The 15033-nt window shown below is 43.3% G+C and overlaps 1 protein-coding gene across 6 annotated transcripts; it reads left to right on the top strand.

Annotated features, from left to right (window-relative positions):
* On the top strand, positions 1 to 15013 carry DUS1L (dihydrouridine synthase 1 like). 6 transcript variants are annotated; one of them, XM_071451471.1, is made up of 13 exons: positions 20 to 405; positions 3932 to 4040; positions 4938 to 4988; positions 6757 to 6809; positions 7573 to 7655; positions 7819 to 7922; positions 8872 to 9016; positions 9621 to 9779; positions 10064 to 10180; positions 10632 to 10798; positions 11366 to 11403; positions 14235 to 14310; positions 14648 to 15013. In XM_071451471.1, the coding sequence occupies exons 1-13, from the start codon at positions 169 to 171 to the stop codon at positions 14797 to 14799; spliced, it is 1491 nt and encodes a 496-aa protein (XP_071307572.1). In that variant the 5' UTR covers positions 20 to 168; the 3' UTR covers positions 14800 to 15013. The 6 variants fall into 6 exon arrangements, with proteins under 6 accessions (XP_071307573.1, XP_071307570.1, XP_071307572.1 ...); XM_071451473.1 differs by having other exon boundaries at positions 6697 to 6809; positions 9621 to 9717; positions 10092 to 10180; XM_071451468.1 differs by having other exon boundaries at positions 6697 to 6809.
* The last annotated feature ends 20 nt before the right edge of the window (positions 15014 to 15033 follow it).

The raw sequence follows: 15033 nt of genomic DNA, 5'->3' as shown, positions 1-15033 counted from the left end.
TGCACCGCTGAGCCGGCCGGAGCGAGATGGCGGTGGCACCGTCCGGCTGCGCCGGTGCCCGGCCCGGGCGCAGCGGTCGCGGCAGCCTGCGGGCCTCAGGCCGCGAGTCCCGGGGCGGCGGCGCGGGCCGCCAGCGGCCGCAGCGCTGCACGGGCGAGCAAGCGGGAGATGCCGAAGCTGCGCGGGGAAGCCTTCTGGAGGGAGACGCTGCGGAGCGCCCACTACGTGGTGGCGCCCATGGTGGACCAGAGCGAGCTGGCCTGGAGGCTGTTGAGCCGCCGCCACGGCGCCCAACTCTGCTACACACCGATGCTGCACGCCCAGGTCTTCCTCAGGGACGCCAACTACCGCCGCGAGAACCTTTACGACGAGGCCTGTCCCGAGGACCGCCCGCTCATCGTGCAGGTGAGCGCGGCCCCCGCCCCTGCTCCCCCTGTCAGCCCCAGCACCGGGAGCGGCGGCGGAGGCGGCTGCCGGGAGCAGCTTCCCTGGGCTCACCTTGCGGTGCTGTTCTCGGGTAACTTTGAGGACGCGAGTCAGCGTTGCCAAACGCACGCATGCCTTCCACCCGCTCGTGCTAACAAATCCAGGCGTTTCCCAAATGTGCATGAGTTGAAGGTAGTCAGCCTCATCCACATTTTAACGTGATTCTATAGAATGACAGAAATCTCATTTTCTTCATCTAAATACTGCTGACAGTTCATGAAGATGTGTTTTTCTGTTTATCCCACATTTAGCAGAGGATTTGCCGTCCTAACCACAGGGGCCTGGAGCACTGGACTTCTCAGAGGGTTTCAGTCCCCTGCACCTCATCTTTAGAAACAGATTACAGTTGATCTTGTAGAGTCTGGGTGTGTCCTGGACCTGGTGCCACTTGAGGATCACAGCTTTTTTGAGTATTAATCTGAAACCCTGAGCTCAGTGTTTAGCTATAGAGAAAGGATGCAAGGAAGATAGGACAGACTTTAAAGCTTGTGTTGCTTCTGCTTCTGGTCTACTGTGTGGTGTTAAGGTATTTCGCTCTATCCCAAAGAGGGAAAGTGGCTTGTGGAGCTGGAGAATAATGCAGGCAAAGACGGTTGTCATGAGCAGAGGAATGACTGATTTCTACACATGGAGCAGTTAAATGGATGAGGACTCTTTACCCTGGAAAAGAAGTGTCTCCCTTGAAAGAGGGGAGAGAAAAGAGGAGCCTGTGGAAGTATTACTGGCTTGAAGATGATGAATGGGAAACAAGTAAGCATAGTGGTAGTTATAAACTGTGACATTCATTGCTGTGGGATGTACTGGATTCTGGAACATTACATGAGTTTAGAAAGCAAATGAAGGAAAACACTTGAGGGTCTTTAGGTGCAACAAACACACCTTCTGTTTCCAAAGTCCATAAAGACACTTTTTCAGCTTCTGCTGTTCCCTAGACATTTTGGTGTTGACCTTTGATCTGTCTCAGTACAGCTTTCACAGAATCTTGGAATATTCTGGGTTGGAAGGGACTCACGAGTCCACAACGCACAAGTACATTGAGTCCAACTCTTAAGTGAATTGTCTGTACAGGGATAGAACTCACAGCCTTAGTGTTATAAGCTATACCATGCTCTAACCAAATGAGCTAATCTCAGCATCTAGTACATTCTTCTTCTGTGGGAGGTAGTTTCTTTTGACACAGAAAAATAAAAGTGGCGGAAATTCAAGTAATCTTAGAAAGCTGTAAGTCACAGATCTTCTGCTCAGTAAGCTGTGTGTCCTGGGTGACACTACCAGAACAGGATCAGTTGCTGTGAGCTTGCTGTGTTACCCTTCTTCCCACTGACCACTATTGGATATAAAGTATGGAACTAACTGATCTTTGGATTGATCTTGTGCAGCAGTCCTTAAAGATTTGGTCACACAGACTTGGAATTAGATTAGACAGAGGTACATCTGAGCTCAGCCTGCTCTGAAGACTTTGTTTACTGTGCTAACATTCTCATTATATGACATGGTTGGAGGCTTTCTGTAGTTTCAGTTGTCTCAGAGAAAGCAAATATTTTTTTTATTTTAGTAGGTGTCAGTCATAATTTAATGTAGTGCTATAGGGTTTAAGTAGCACCTTCTGCTCAGAAGTGTTTAAATTTTGTTTCAAGTTTATTTAAGACATGATGGAATTGGTTTTTGTGAAAAATGAAGTTTAGAAAATCTGTTTAAAACCGTCAATGAGAAGAAGAGTTTGTCTCTGTCCTCTTCGACAAAGAAGCTTCAAATTAACTAATTTTATTAATTTGATTTTTGCACTGTTTAAAATGTAATATTAATTACATTCAGTTAAGACTGAGCATTTCACTATAGCCCATGTATCTGTTTCACATTCCATGGGAATTCATTTTAGAGGCAGCTTTGCTTATTGGTATCTACAAAGTTTGAGCTGTCTCAAGACCCAGAGACATTATGGGTAACTTTTTTCTTAAGCACTGCCTTTCTGTACTAAAATGCTACAGGTGTTTGTTCTGCAGAGGATTTTAAAAGTTGTTTCCACTTATTCTTGTGTACAACATGTAAAATATTCATCTGATATTTCTTTGCCTCTTGAATGCTCATCTTTCTCGTCTTGTCATTTGAAGGTTGAGAATCTTTAGCTGGTAAGTGTCACAGATTTTGTTTCGAGTTTTTTTTTTAATAGAATCATCGAATATCCTCAGTTGTAAGAGATTCACAAAGTCCAACTCCTGCACAGAGCAGCCACCGGAATCCCACCAGTGTTGTCCTGATGCTCCTTGAGCTCTGGCAGGTTTAGGGCTATGACCACTGCCCTTGAGAGCCTGTTTCAGTGCCTGATCACCCTCTGGGGAAGAACATGTCCCTGACATCCAGCCAGAACCTCTACTGACACAGCCCCAGACATTCCCTCAGGACCCTGTCACTGGTCACAGAGAGCAGAGAGCAGAGCTGTCCCTCTGCTGCCCTTGTGAGGAAGTTATGGACTTCTAGGGAGTCTCCCCTCTGTCTCCTCTTCTCTAGGCTGAACAAGCCAAGTGACCTCAGCCACTCCTTGTATGGCCCCCATCTCTGTAAGTTCCTTTGGACACTCCCTAATAGCTTTGGATCTTTCTTATATTGTGGTGTCCCAAACTGTCCCCAGGACTTGAAGTGAAGCAGCCCCAGTGCAGAGCAGAGCAGGACAATCCCTTCTGTGGCCCAGCTCCCCACGATGCTCCCAGATACCCCCCAAGGACATAGCTGGCCTTCCTGGCTGCCAGGGCACTGCTGGCTCATATTCAGCTTGCCATCAGCCAGGACCCCCAGGTCCCTTTCTGCAGCACTGTTCTCCAGCCTTTTGTTCCCTTGTCTGTCCATACATGCAGAGTCACCCTCTGCATGTATTCAGAATAGGCTGCTTGTCTTTATTGAACTTCATATGGTCTGTGATTGCCCAGCCCTCTGATTGTCACAGTCCTTTTGCAGCGCCGCTGTGCCTTCCAGGGTGTGGACAGCTCTTCCCAGTTTAGTATCCTCAGCAAGGTTACAAATGTCAGCAAGGTTACAAGTCATTTATGAAGCTGTTAAAGAGCTCTGGCCCTATCTGAGATGGAGCCCTGCGGAACCCTAGTCATGACAGGTCACCAGCCTGATGTCATCCCAGTCACTATAACCCTTTGCACTTGACTCATGAGCCAGTTGTTTGCCCATCACACAATGTGTTTATCCAGCTGTGGGCTGGACATTTTGTCCAGAACCATCCTGTGAGAAACAGTATCAAATGCTTTACTGAGGTCCAACAGGATTACATCACATGGCTTCCCTTGATCATTTTGAGAAATAGTGTTTGGTATTATTAACTGTGCATATTTGCCTGTTTTCTGTAGCAGGTAGTTGCTTCATAACTACATCATAACTTTTTGTCAGTACTTGAAGAAAGCTATTGCCTGATTATTCCACTTCTCTTTGGTTTTCACAGTTCTGTGCCAATGATCCTGAAGTGTTTGTCCAAGCAGCACTGTTGGCTCAGGATTACTGTGATGCCATAGACCTAAATTTGGGTTGCCCCCAAATGATTGCAAAGAGAGGTATGTGCAAATCTGAACCCTGGATAAGCAGAGAAATGGCAAATGGCGTTTCAAATGGGAATGTTGACAGTAAAATATCAAGAAGGCCAAGTCGTGCCTTGGGGAGGCTACAGTACTGCTGAAGCCAGACTTAGTTACACCCAATGTAGCAGGTAATGCTTTTTGTAGTACCTAAAGCAAAAATTAGATATAATTAATTCTGATTTCTCTTAAGTGGCAGCTCCTGTGTCTAGAATATCCTTCAGAAACATTATTTTTAGTAAGAGCTTGATTTTCTTTCTGATTTTTGCTCAAACAGCCTATTTTTGAAAAACTGCACTTAAAATTAGATCATTCAGACCCTTAGGATCTCCTATTTCCCTGATACTTGCAGAGTTTTTTCACAGTAGTGTAGAAGAGGATGACACCTACTGAATCCCTTAGGTACTGCATGTTTGAAAACCAGAGGCAGTGTTTGAAAATTTTGGATCAGTTAAGATGTTGAGAAAATATTTGTTCAGTAACTGCCCATTCTTCTTCTAAAATACCTTTCAAAGACTAATAGGAAATGATTAATGGTACAAATAGATCTTTCAGTCTGATCATCTGTTTTCCTAATAGGATTCGTTAAACATCTGGTATAAACCCTTAGAAGTTGGACTTTGAGCTGCAAGTGTCAACACATCAGCCTTGGGGAGTACCAGTGAAAGTAGGCTGTGGGTATTCCTTGTTTATCCTGTAAATTTAGGGTGGCAGGGAGAACAGAATGATCCCACTCTTCCAGTTGGGGCAGGACAGAGCAACTGTGTTTCTGCCAATGAGGCATATGAGTGTCTGGATCTTTGTGAGAGTTTATGAAAACTGTGCTTCAGGATCTTACTCTTCTGCGCAAGTCTGTCATATGCTATTTTATCATAGGTCACTATGGAGCATTCCTGCAAGAGGAGTGGGATCTTCTTCAGAGAATGAGTAAGTATTTAGAGAAGGAATAGGATAAAGTAATTACTGAGAGGAGGTTTAGGGATTTTGGGGGAAAGGAGGTGCATCATATTTCTTTGGGCAGAGTTGTGTTTGGGTTTTGAAGGGGTAGTTGTATTCTTTTTTTTGTTCTTTTATGGTTTTTTTTTTAATTTCATACTGTATTCCAGTGGTACCCTCAAGATAATTGGTGGTGTCCCACTGCCAACTCACACTACATCTGCTAAAAAACTTTTGTACCTGAAACAGACTTCAGGTGAAAGTGAGTCATTTAAGTCCCAGGCTGATATGATAGCTTAGTGGCTCTCCAGTTCTAGAAACAGTAGAAGTCCCAGTGCCTTACTTTTTCACATTGAAGTTCTCAGGTGCCAAGGGTCGTGTTTCTGCTTGAAGCCACACTTTCCCTTTTCTGATCAACTCCATGTACTCTTTCTGTCCACAGTATGGCAAATTATGCCTTTCTTCTAATTCATGTAGGTTATTTTCAGGCTATCAGTAGCTGTTGTGAACAGTATCATGTTTTTTTAAGAAATGCATTTGTAACTGATATAAAAAGCAAGGTTTTGGTCATTTTGTAGAACTGAGAATGTGTCTTCATCCCACTTCAAAGCAAGTGTTGGAACCATGAAGTTAGACAGTCGTATTTCTGTTTGCATTCCCCGTGGTCTGGGAATCTTGAGTGATGTTTGGTACAAAGACATTGCTGGGAACCTGGAAGATAAGACAGTGCATCCTTGCCCAGCATGTAGTGTGGCTGTTGAGAAATATGCAAATCAGAATGGCCTCAAGGTGTGAAGAGAACCCAGGTCATCCAGTTGGGTGAACCCAGGCTGTCTAGTAAGAGTTATCTTAGGCTGTCCTCTTCCTCCTTCTTTCCCCAGCTGCCTTTAAATGGTGGAGCACTCTTTTCTGCTTGCATCTCTATACACCTTGCTTGCTCCTTTGAAAGGGTGATGGGAAGTACCTATCATTAGAGCTCACAGGATTTAGATTAGAGGGCAGCAGGTGACTTCCTACATTGTATATCCAAGCTCTGTAAGAGAAGAGAATTTCAGACACAGCATTACTCAGTGTTTTCCAGTTGGCTCTCTTTGTTAGCTCTCTTTTTGGTATTTTTGTGATTCTAGGTACTGTGTAAGGACTGGGAGTTTACCATGTTCTAGATTTCACCCTGACTCTATAACCTACATTTACTACTTGATTGCATCTGCAGCCTACCTCCCTTGATAAGCCTCTGCTTGCCATGGATAAGACTCTACTTATAAGGATTTTTTTGGTGATAATTTGCAAAGAAGTGAAGCACCTTTTTGTGGGAAAGGTAGATAAGCAAGTGTTAATGTTGGAGGAGTACAATAGCCTGTGAAGATAATAAACTTATATCAATAATTAAGTTGTGAGGGGGTGGTCTTTGAAAGTAATGGCTTCATGCAGTGGAAGGTTAGGGCTATGAAATGGGTGACTATTTTATGCTACCTTGTTAGGATGCAGATTTTGTGTTTCATGTGTGTGTTACTGTTACGTGATTAAACTATGCAGTAAAGATTGCAGAGGACACTGCTGATTTTTTAAGCTGTGAGAACTGCATAGCAGTAACTTCTTAGGCTTTTTCCATACTATACCCAGTATCAGATCTTGAAGAGAGCAGACACTTTCCATAGCATTGTGCAGCCCACTTACCTGTGTTTTCAATCTTCCTCAGTTTTACTGGCTAACGAGAAGCTCTCTGTTCCCATCACATGCAAAATCCGCGTTTTCCCAGACATTGACAAGACAGTGAAGTATGCACAGATGCTGGAGAAGGCTGGCTGCCAGGTAAGAAGGCAGCTGCTCCCTCTGCTCCTGCACTGGACACTTACCTTTGTGTAAAGTAGCTTATGACCAGTTCTTGCTATACTGTGGATATGAATAGGCTGCATTATTTTACAGACAGAGCAAACAGGATGCAGACAGATTTTGTGTGTTTGCAGCCCTAGGCTACAGGTCAGTGGTGTGGTACAAAAGACACAATGATTTCAGTCTCTTGTAATCACTGCACTGTGCAGCATCTTTCACTGTGGTTGAGCATCTCAGTATTCACATAGTGCTGCATGAGGCAAGTGTGAATGCATAAAATCCACAGTAGTGTAGAAGAAAAAGAGTATCAAAAGGTATGAGTAGAAGAAGTAGGCAGTCTTCTAGGATTTAACTCAAATTAAATTGGAAGAGATGGTCTGTAGTTAGAGACAGTATTGAGAGTATTTGGACCTTCTGCTGAGGAGAAAGGTAGATCAATATATCACAAATTCCAAAGTGAATCACAAATTGAATCCAGTAGGAAAAGGAAAGGAAACCTGTAGATTCTCCCATGATAGAATCTTTTCCTGCCATGGAATAGCAAGATGAAAGGAGCCTAAGACCATGCCATGGTAGGTGAGCTGCTGATACTTTTCTGTATTGCTAAACTCCCTGCACTCTTGAAATAGCAGCAGGAACTCTGTGGCATCCCTGAAGTGTAGGGAGCGAAAGGAAAATTTTTTCAGTGGATTTATTCCAGTGGTTCATACATGTGGAGAGCAAATGTAATGTTGTGTTCCAGCTGCTGACTGTGCATGGCCGTACTAAAGAACAGAAAGGACCACTTGCTGGCGTAGCATCTTGGGAGCACATTCAAGCTGTAAGGTTAGTGAGCAGTACCAGTCTTAGTGAATTCCTGCTAACACACTGGATTTTAAACAGATTGTACAGTGGCATTGAAGAGCAAACAAATTTATGTGACAGGAGGAAAATTCCTGGGTTGATTCTAATTCTCAGTTTTATGCATCTGTTTTATTCATTGGAATAGAAAAGCTGTAAACATTCCTGTATTTGCAAATGGAAACATCCAGTGTCTCAGTGATGTGGAAGAATGCATCCGTAAGACAGGAGTACATGGTGTCATGAGTGCAGGTAAAGAAAATTAACTTCTACTCTGATGAGAATATGAGTTGTTTCTTATTCCCTTAGCAGCCTTGCATACATTTAGTAAAAACTTATGTCAGATTGACTTGGTGAACAGCTTTGCTTGACAGCTGAATGGCCATTCTCCCTCATCTTACACTGGTCATCTCATACCAGGAATAGGAATCCCTTAAGATTGGTAAAGAATCATTATGTTGGACTTGCAATACCATTGACTCATTGAGCTTAAATGTAATTACTTGACATATGGGAGGCATATGGAGCTCCTGTGGTCCTGGAATATTTTTGTGACATCTGTTAATCAATGGAACAGTTTTTGAATGGTTCTCAATGAATGAAGTGCATCTGTGGGTTAATATTCCTGCAGGTGGTTCATGTTGGGTTGGGACAAGAAAGAATTGACAACTTCCTACAGGAAGAGCTAGGATAGGCATCAGAAAAGCTTCTAATCACTCACACAATTAAAGAAGGGTTGTAGAATCTTGGTTTTAGAAAATACTGGTTAACAAAAGGCTTGTGAAGCCAGTGGAGAAAAGCACAGTGAGAAGCTGTATTTGTGAATTTGGGCCAGACAAATATCAATACAGACATAAGGCAAGACACCTGTCATTTCAGTATTTAACCGCTGGGCAACAAAAGCAGTGATTTCTCTATTTATTAATTGGTTTACTGTCTTCCTGTCAAGGTTAGATGCCTTTCTAGAAACAGTACTTTAATTAGATATGAGCTGTTCAGTGCAATTAGGAATTGCATAGTGAAATATAGTATCCCAGGGTCAGGCTGGAGTATTACGGACTCTGTGGTCCTTTTGAGAGTACGTGGGCGATGTGTCTGTGGCTGTAGGATCACGGAAGAGATGATCAAACTCCAGAGCAGAGATTTTGGCCTTTGTTTCAATCCTGAAATGAAAGTTTGAGTATTTCTTTTCGTTCCCTAGAAGGTAATCTTCATAACCCAGCTTTGTTTGAGGGCCGGAACCCATTGGTGTGGGAGATGGCTGAGGAGTACCTGGAGATTGTGCGGAAGTACCCTTGTCCATTGTCTTATGTTAGGGCTCATCTCTTCAAGCTCTGGCATCACACGTGAGTATCTCCATAGAACTTTTTAATGTTTTCAGGGCTCATCCTGCTCAGAAAGTGTCTGGGCTTTCTGGACAAGGATTTGTTTGGCCAGAATGAGTATGCTGCAAGGTTTTCTTTCCTGGACCTGGCTGGAGAGGGTGTGGGCTGAGGCCTTTACCCTTTATTTCATATCTGGGAAACAGGGCATGGGGAATGAACAAGTTGCCACAAGATCAGCCAGGGTGTGATCTCACAGCACGCCAGCTGCAATGTGGTAATTGCCCATCTGCGCACACTTCATGGCAAATACAAGTTAACTATCTCCTTGTTCATTGTGAGGCAGAGTGCTGTTGCATTTGTTGTGGAGTAAGAGCATAGCTATGGGCAGTTCCTGAGAAGCAGCTGATGCACTGTACGTTCACGTTAGCTTATGTCAAAGTACCTTGGTTGTCTGCTGAGTCTTTATCTGGAAGAGACACATGTGTGCTTCTCTCTGAACTTACAAAGACGAATGTAAGCTTCTACCAAAGGCAAATGAATCAGGAAAAGTGTATAAAATGCTTTTATGCAGTTATTTTTAGTTGATTGCAGTCTAAATATAACTGATGTTTGGGCTTTACCTCAGGCTTCAAGTTTACCAGCAGCTGCGTGAAGAATTAGCAAAAGTGAAGACTCTAGAGGGCATTGTAGATGTCAACAGGGAGCTGAAACTGCGATGCCAGGTACCAAGATGGGCTCTAATCTCGCAGAACAGCACTGCCTGCACTTGGTGGCAATGTACCAAGTATGTCATAGAGTTGACATCCATTAGTCACTTCTCTGGGATTTGTGGCTTACTAACCTTGATATTTGTAGCTTACTACAGTAGCATCCCCTTAAGCCTGGACAGCTTTATGTGGGATAAAGTTGATTTAGGAGTTAGAAATGTGCTTCACTTCATCTGTCATAGTAGATGGTTTTTTAGCCTATATGTAATGGTCAGTAATTGTTAGCTTAAATTTCAATTTGTGAAATTGCAAATTTCCTGGAGTTTGAAATGTTATTTAGTGTATTTTCTGACAACTCCAGGAAGACTGACTGTAACTCTATGCTGCAGGAAGAAATAGCTAATCAGAAAGAAGGAGAAAAGCCAAAAGAAGGGTTGCCTTTTTTCCACTGGATCTGTCAGCCATACATCAGGCCAGGGTGAGTTAGTTTTATTGATACTGAAGAAGACTTTGGATTATTTGTATTCTAGTTTGGTTGTTTCCTAGTTATTGCTTTGTTTGTGGGGATGTTGCTCATTGTTTGCATCTTCACCTTTTGGATCCTCCTCAAATTTCTCTCTCTCTCTGAAAAGTAAAACTTAGGAATCCAACAGCAGCTAGCAGCTGAGAACAAGAACCTGATGCGCCTAATTTAGCTGGCCAACTTTAATTGGCTTTCCAACTGATATATCTGATAGTGTGTCTGTTATGAACTGCCAGTGTTAACCAAAACAGCTAGGTTTTTCTATCCCATTTCTAAGGGCAATGACACTTCATTGCCACAATAGAAAAGGTTTATGGTTTACCCAGATTTCTGTAAACCAAAATAATGGTCAGGGAACAGCTACTCCTTCCCTCCAGTCAGCTTATGATGAAATTCACTGTTTCAGGCCAAAGGAGAGATGCAGGGAGAATGGAGATAGTGGAACTGAAAAAGGTGTGCGAGGAAAACGTGCTCTGGAAGAAGAGGAAGATGGAAATTCTGAGCTTCTGTCAAAGAATAAACAAAAAAAGAAGTTAAGAAATCCAAATAAAAGCTTTGATCCATCTTTAAAACGTAAGTTCCATTTATTGGCATAAATGTATGGAGATATGCTGATACCACTTTTGACATAACTTGCCACTAAGAATTTTCCTGGCTTGTGTACTTGTAGAAACTTCTTTGAAAAGACGAGGAATTGTTGCTATTGAAATTTCAATAGCAGGCAACATGATTCAAATAATGTTCACTAGTAAAGGAAACAAGGATCAAAGTAGTAGGTCACTGATTCTCTTTAAGCATCTTTTAAAGATCAAAATTATTTACAAACTGCATTGTAGCTATCATTAGCATTTGAAGTAGAAGTTTTGTATGAATTTCAAGCTGATGTCCTCCTGTTTTATGCTTGACTTGAGGATTAAAATTTTCAATGTTTGGATTTTAGCATAGAGGCACTTAAAAATTCAAAGTATTTTTACCTTTGCACTGTTACTGGAGGTACTGTATTTTTATTTCAAAAAGAGTCTCTGACTAGAAAAGCACCAAGCTTTTCTGGTTCTGTTTTTTTTTTTAAACTTACTTCTTCCACATAAAATTACTATTGGTGAAATCAGGTTTCTCTCTCTCTCTCTCTCTCTTTCTCAGCCAAGTATGCAAAATGTGATCAATGTGGAAACCCTAAGGTAAGTCAGTACAGGCGTCCATCAAAGCATTTCCGTTAAATGGAAATTAAATGTCCATGTAGGGATCAGTGTCTGGATGGAGATCAGTGGTGTCCCTCAGGGGTCTGTACTGGGACCAGCACTGCTCAATGTCTCCATCAATGATGTGCGTAGTGGGATCAAGGGGTGTCCTCAGCATACTGGCAGATGACACCAAGCTGAGTGGAGTGGTGACACACCTGAGGGACAGGGCCATCCAGAGGAACCTGGACCAGCTCAAGCAGTGTCCTGTGAGAACCTCTGAGGTTTAACAAGGCCAAGTGCAAGATTCTGCACTTGGGTCAGGGCAACCGTGGTATCAAATCCAGGCTGGGGGGAGGAACAGACTGAGAGCAGCCCTGCCCAGGACTCTGGGGTGCTGGTGGGAGAGAGGCTGGCCATGACTCACCAGTGTGCACTCACAGCCCAGACAGCCCCCGTGCTCTAGGCTGCATCAGAAGCAGCATGGACAGCAGGTCACGGTGGGGGGCATTCTGTGCCTTTGCTCTGGCCGCACCCAACCTGGTGCTCTGCATCCAGCTCTGGGGCCCTTGGTGCAGGAGACACAGGGAGCTGTTAGGGCAGGCCCAGAGCTGCCCCTTCCAGTGCCTAAAGGGGACTTAAAAGAAAGACAGCAATGGAATTTTTAGCAGGGCTTGTTGGAATAGGACATGGGGCAATGGGTTTGAAGAGAGTAGAAGTCATTTTTTATGGTGAGGCAGTGGCCCAGGTTTCCCAGAGAGGTTGTGGATGCCCCATTCCTGGAAACATTCAAGGTCAGGTTGAACAGGGCTCTGAGCAACCTGATCTAGTCGAAAATGTTCCTGCTTTTTGCCTGGGATTGGAGTAGATGACCTCTAGAGGCTCCTTCCATCCCAAAGTATTCTATGATTCTATTCTGTTATTCCAAATCCTAAGGTAGGTCTGTGCCAGTGGCCAGTCACACAGGTGCATGCCAAGTCCTGCTGATAAGTCTGTGTGTGGGGAGGAAAGCCCATACTTGGGCAAAAGCTTTTTAACCATTAACTGTAACCAATCTCTGAGGTTGAAGGTGCTGCACAAAAATCCTTAACATACATAGGTTCTTCGAGAGACTTTGCCTTCCTCTCCAAAAAAGTGCAGTCCTGCTACTGCTGAGGGTGTTTATTGCTGAGACAGTTGAGTGAGCTAATTGAATTTCTGAAGATATCTTGGAAACAAATCTCCAGACTTCTATACATGTATGACATGCATATTTTACTGTGAAATGAAAAACAACCCCCTCTTACTGGGGTTAGTGGTGGGTGGAGTTTTTCTGCAAAGGGAAAATTTGAATAACTGGTGTGATTCTTAGTGTAAAATAAAAATACTTCATGTCATCGCAGTACAGCCTGCAGTGTCAGGCAGCACCTGCAGCTCTGTTTTGTGTTGTGTTTGGATCTCTGCCCTTACCAAAACAAGCCTAAGCACCTCCTCATCCTCAGTCCTGCCTTTGCAATAGATTAAAATTGACTTTCACTATTATCAAAGCGAAATGAGGCAGCTGGTTTTACAGGTTCTGTATTGAAATTTCAAATATTTTGATATTTGCAAAGAGTTCATTTTGCTTTTGCTTGTTTATTTTTTCCCTTGGGGAACATAGCTATTTGCTTGACAGGGTGATGTTGCTGAGCTGTGTAAGCAGAGTGTATTTATTGCTGCTAATATACCTGTAAAGTGAGGTGTAAAATCTAAGTAATTTTGTGTTCTAGCTTAAAAATTAGCATTACATACACCTCAGGGGGCAGGGGAGCCTGCAACACAAGCATGTGATGTTGCTCCTTGTTGTAACACTGTTACTGCAGCAAAGCAGTGGCCGTCAGCTGCGGCTCAATTTGAAGTTGCAGCTACTGAAAAAAAAAGGAATTTTTTTGCTGTGTTCATCTTTGGGAAAGCATTGAGCACTAGGCTGGCCTGCTTTCAAAGCCATCCTGTTTCATAGCTAATCCAGGTGACATTGCTTGGTGCATAAAGCAGGATTGTCTGCACCAGGGCTTAGACTTATTTTTGTTTTGCTTGTTGCATCACTGTAATGTTGCAGGTAGCTCTTGAAATCTTCTGACCAGGCCTGTAATTTTTTTTTTCCCCTAGATTATGTGTTTCTGAGCTATGTCATGAAATGGGGTAGGGGTGTGTGGAGAAGGAAAAGGATAAGGAACTCAACTAAAGCCTCCCTAAACATGAAAGGTTTTCTGACTGGTGTGAAGGGAACCACAGTAAACAATATCAACCCCCTTTTCTAAACTGTGTGTGAGCAAAGCAGCCTCGAGACCCGGGCTCATTCTGCCACCTTATCAGTTAGCCAAGACTCAGCTGCTGCTGTCCCTTAAGGGTCACACATTATACTTCAATAAATATGCAGGTGTATTTTAAGATACGAGTAGGGAAGTAATTCTGGTGGTAACATTGTAGGCATAGCTGCAGATGGCAGCGCTGTGTTTCACGCTGCAGAGAACTGGAGCAAGCTCGCCAGCACCAGATGTGTTCATGCTTGTTCCAGAGGGCTTATGGCATGTGGCTGCTTGTGGTGGGTAACTCAGGCTGCCCCAGAGGCTGTGGGGGCTGCACAAGTTGAATGTGGATTTTTTTTTGGTTGGTTGGGGTGTTTTTGTTCTTTATGTGCAAACAGCGGATAGCACCCAATATGACATCAACTCCATCATCTTCATTAGGCTGAGTACACTTTTTTTTCCAAAGATCTGAAAGTGCAGAGCTGTACTGTTACTTATTATAGTAAACAGTAATAATTTTATTTTCACTGACACAAGCTTCTTTATACCACTATCCCAACCCAGGGCACTAAATGTGTGTTTAACATGTGCCGAGGATGCTGTAAGAAAAGAGCATTCAAGGAGGTGGCAGATTGTCCAGGTAAGTGCATCTGGCCTTAACAAGCAAACGTCTTATCCATCTCCCATCTATATTCATTACCTAATCTTTGGGTTATGGGGTGTAGGTGGGTGTTAAAATCTACATACTACCTAAAATCTACATACTACCTACATCCTATGTAAAAGTCTGTAGTACCATTTTAAAAGACTGCTCTTCCTTCTCTGTATGTCATTGCTCCTGTTTCCAAAGCCTTGGGATGCAGTTTCCAGTCTGTAACGACCCATTCTTTATAAGGAATGAGGTATTCTGTTTACCACTGTAGTCATCTCATTTCAGGATGTTGGTTTGGGGTTTTTTCCCCTTTTTGCTTTTTCAGGTCATGGATTACTTTTTAAGACCAAGTATGAAAAATCCCTTTCATGGCAGCACAGTCAAAGAGGAATTCAGACCCCAGAGATCAGTCAGAGAGGAGACGCAGAGGTGGGGGAGACAGCAGTGCTGAAGGAGGCTGGTGACAGTACAGGGTGAAGCTTTGGAAATGAACAGTCCAAGAGCTCCTGCCAGACCACTACACTACTTCCCTGGGCCAAAGAATGTGTCATTTCCAGCTCACTGTCAGCTGTGTGAACTTCTTCCACATAATTAAGTTCTGGAAAAGTTTTATTTAAGTAAAAAACTGCTTACTCAGGGAATTATCCTGCATTTGAAATAAAAGAGATGCAATTAAATGTCTAATGCTGTATTTGAAAGACTGAAAATGCT

Source organism: Agelaius tricolor, unplaced genomic scaffold (assembly GCF_023055355.1).
Source record: "Agelaius tricolor isolate 1412-34295 unplaced genomic scaffold, bAgeTri1.0.p SCAF_32, whole genome shotgun sequence".
Classification (NCBI taxonomy): Eukaryota; Metazoa; Chordata; class Aves; order Passeriformes; family Icteridae; genus Agelaius; species Agelaius tricolor.
The sequence above is the reverse complement of the archived record's forward strand: the minus strand, read 5'-3'. Positions and strand labels throughout refer to the sequence as shown.

Bases quoted from the DNA above. Each gene is read 5' to 3' on its own strand.
- DUS1L (XM_071451468.1), top strand. From the start codon at position 169: ATGCCGAAGCTGCGCGGGGAAGCCTTCTGGAGGGAGACGCTGCGGAGC. The intron at 9,780-10,063 runs GTATGTCATAGA...TGACAACTCCAG, and splicing joins ACTTGGTGGCAATGTACCAA to GAAGACTGACTGTAACTCTA. The intron at 14,311-14,647 runs GTAAGTGCATCT...TTGCTTTTTCAG, and splicing joins GGAGGTGGCAGATTGTCCAG to GTCATGGATTACTTTTTAAG.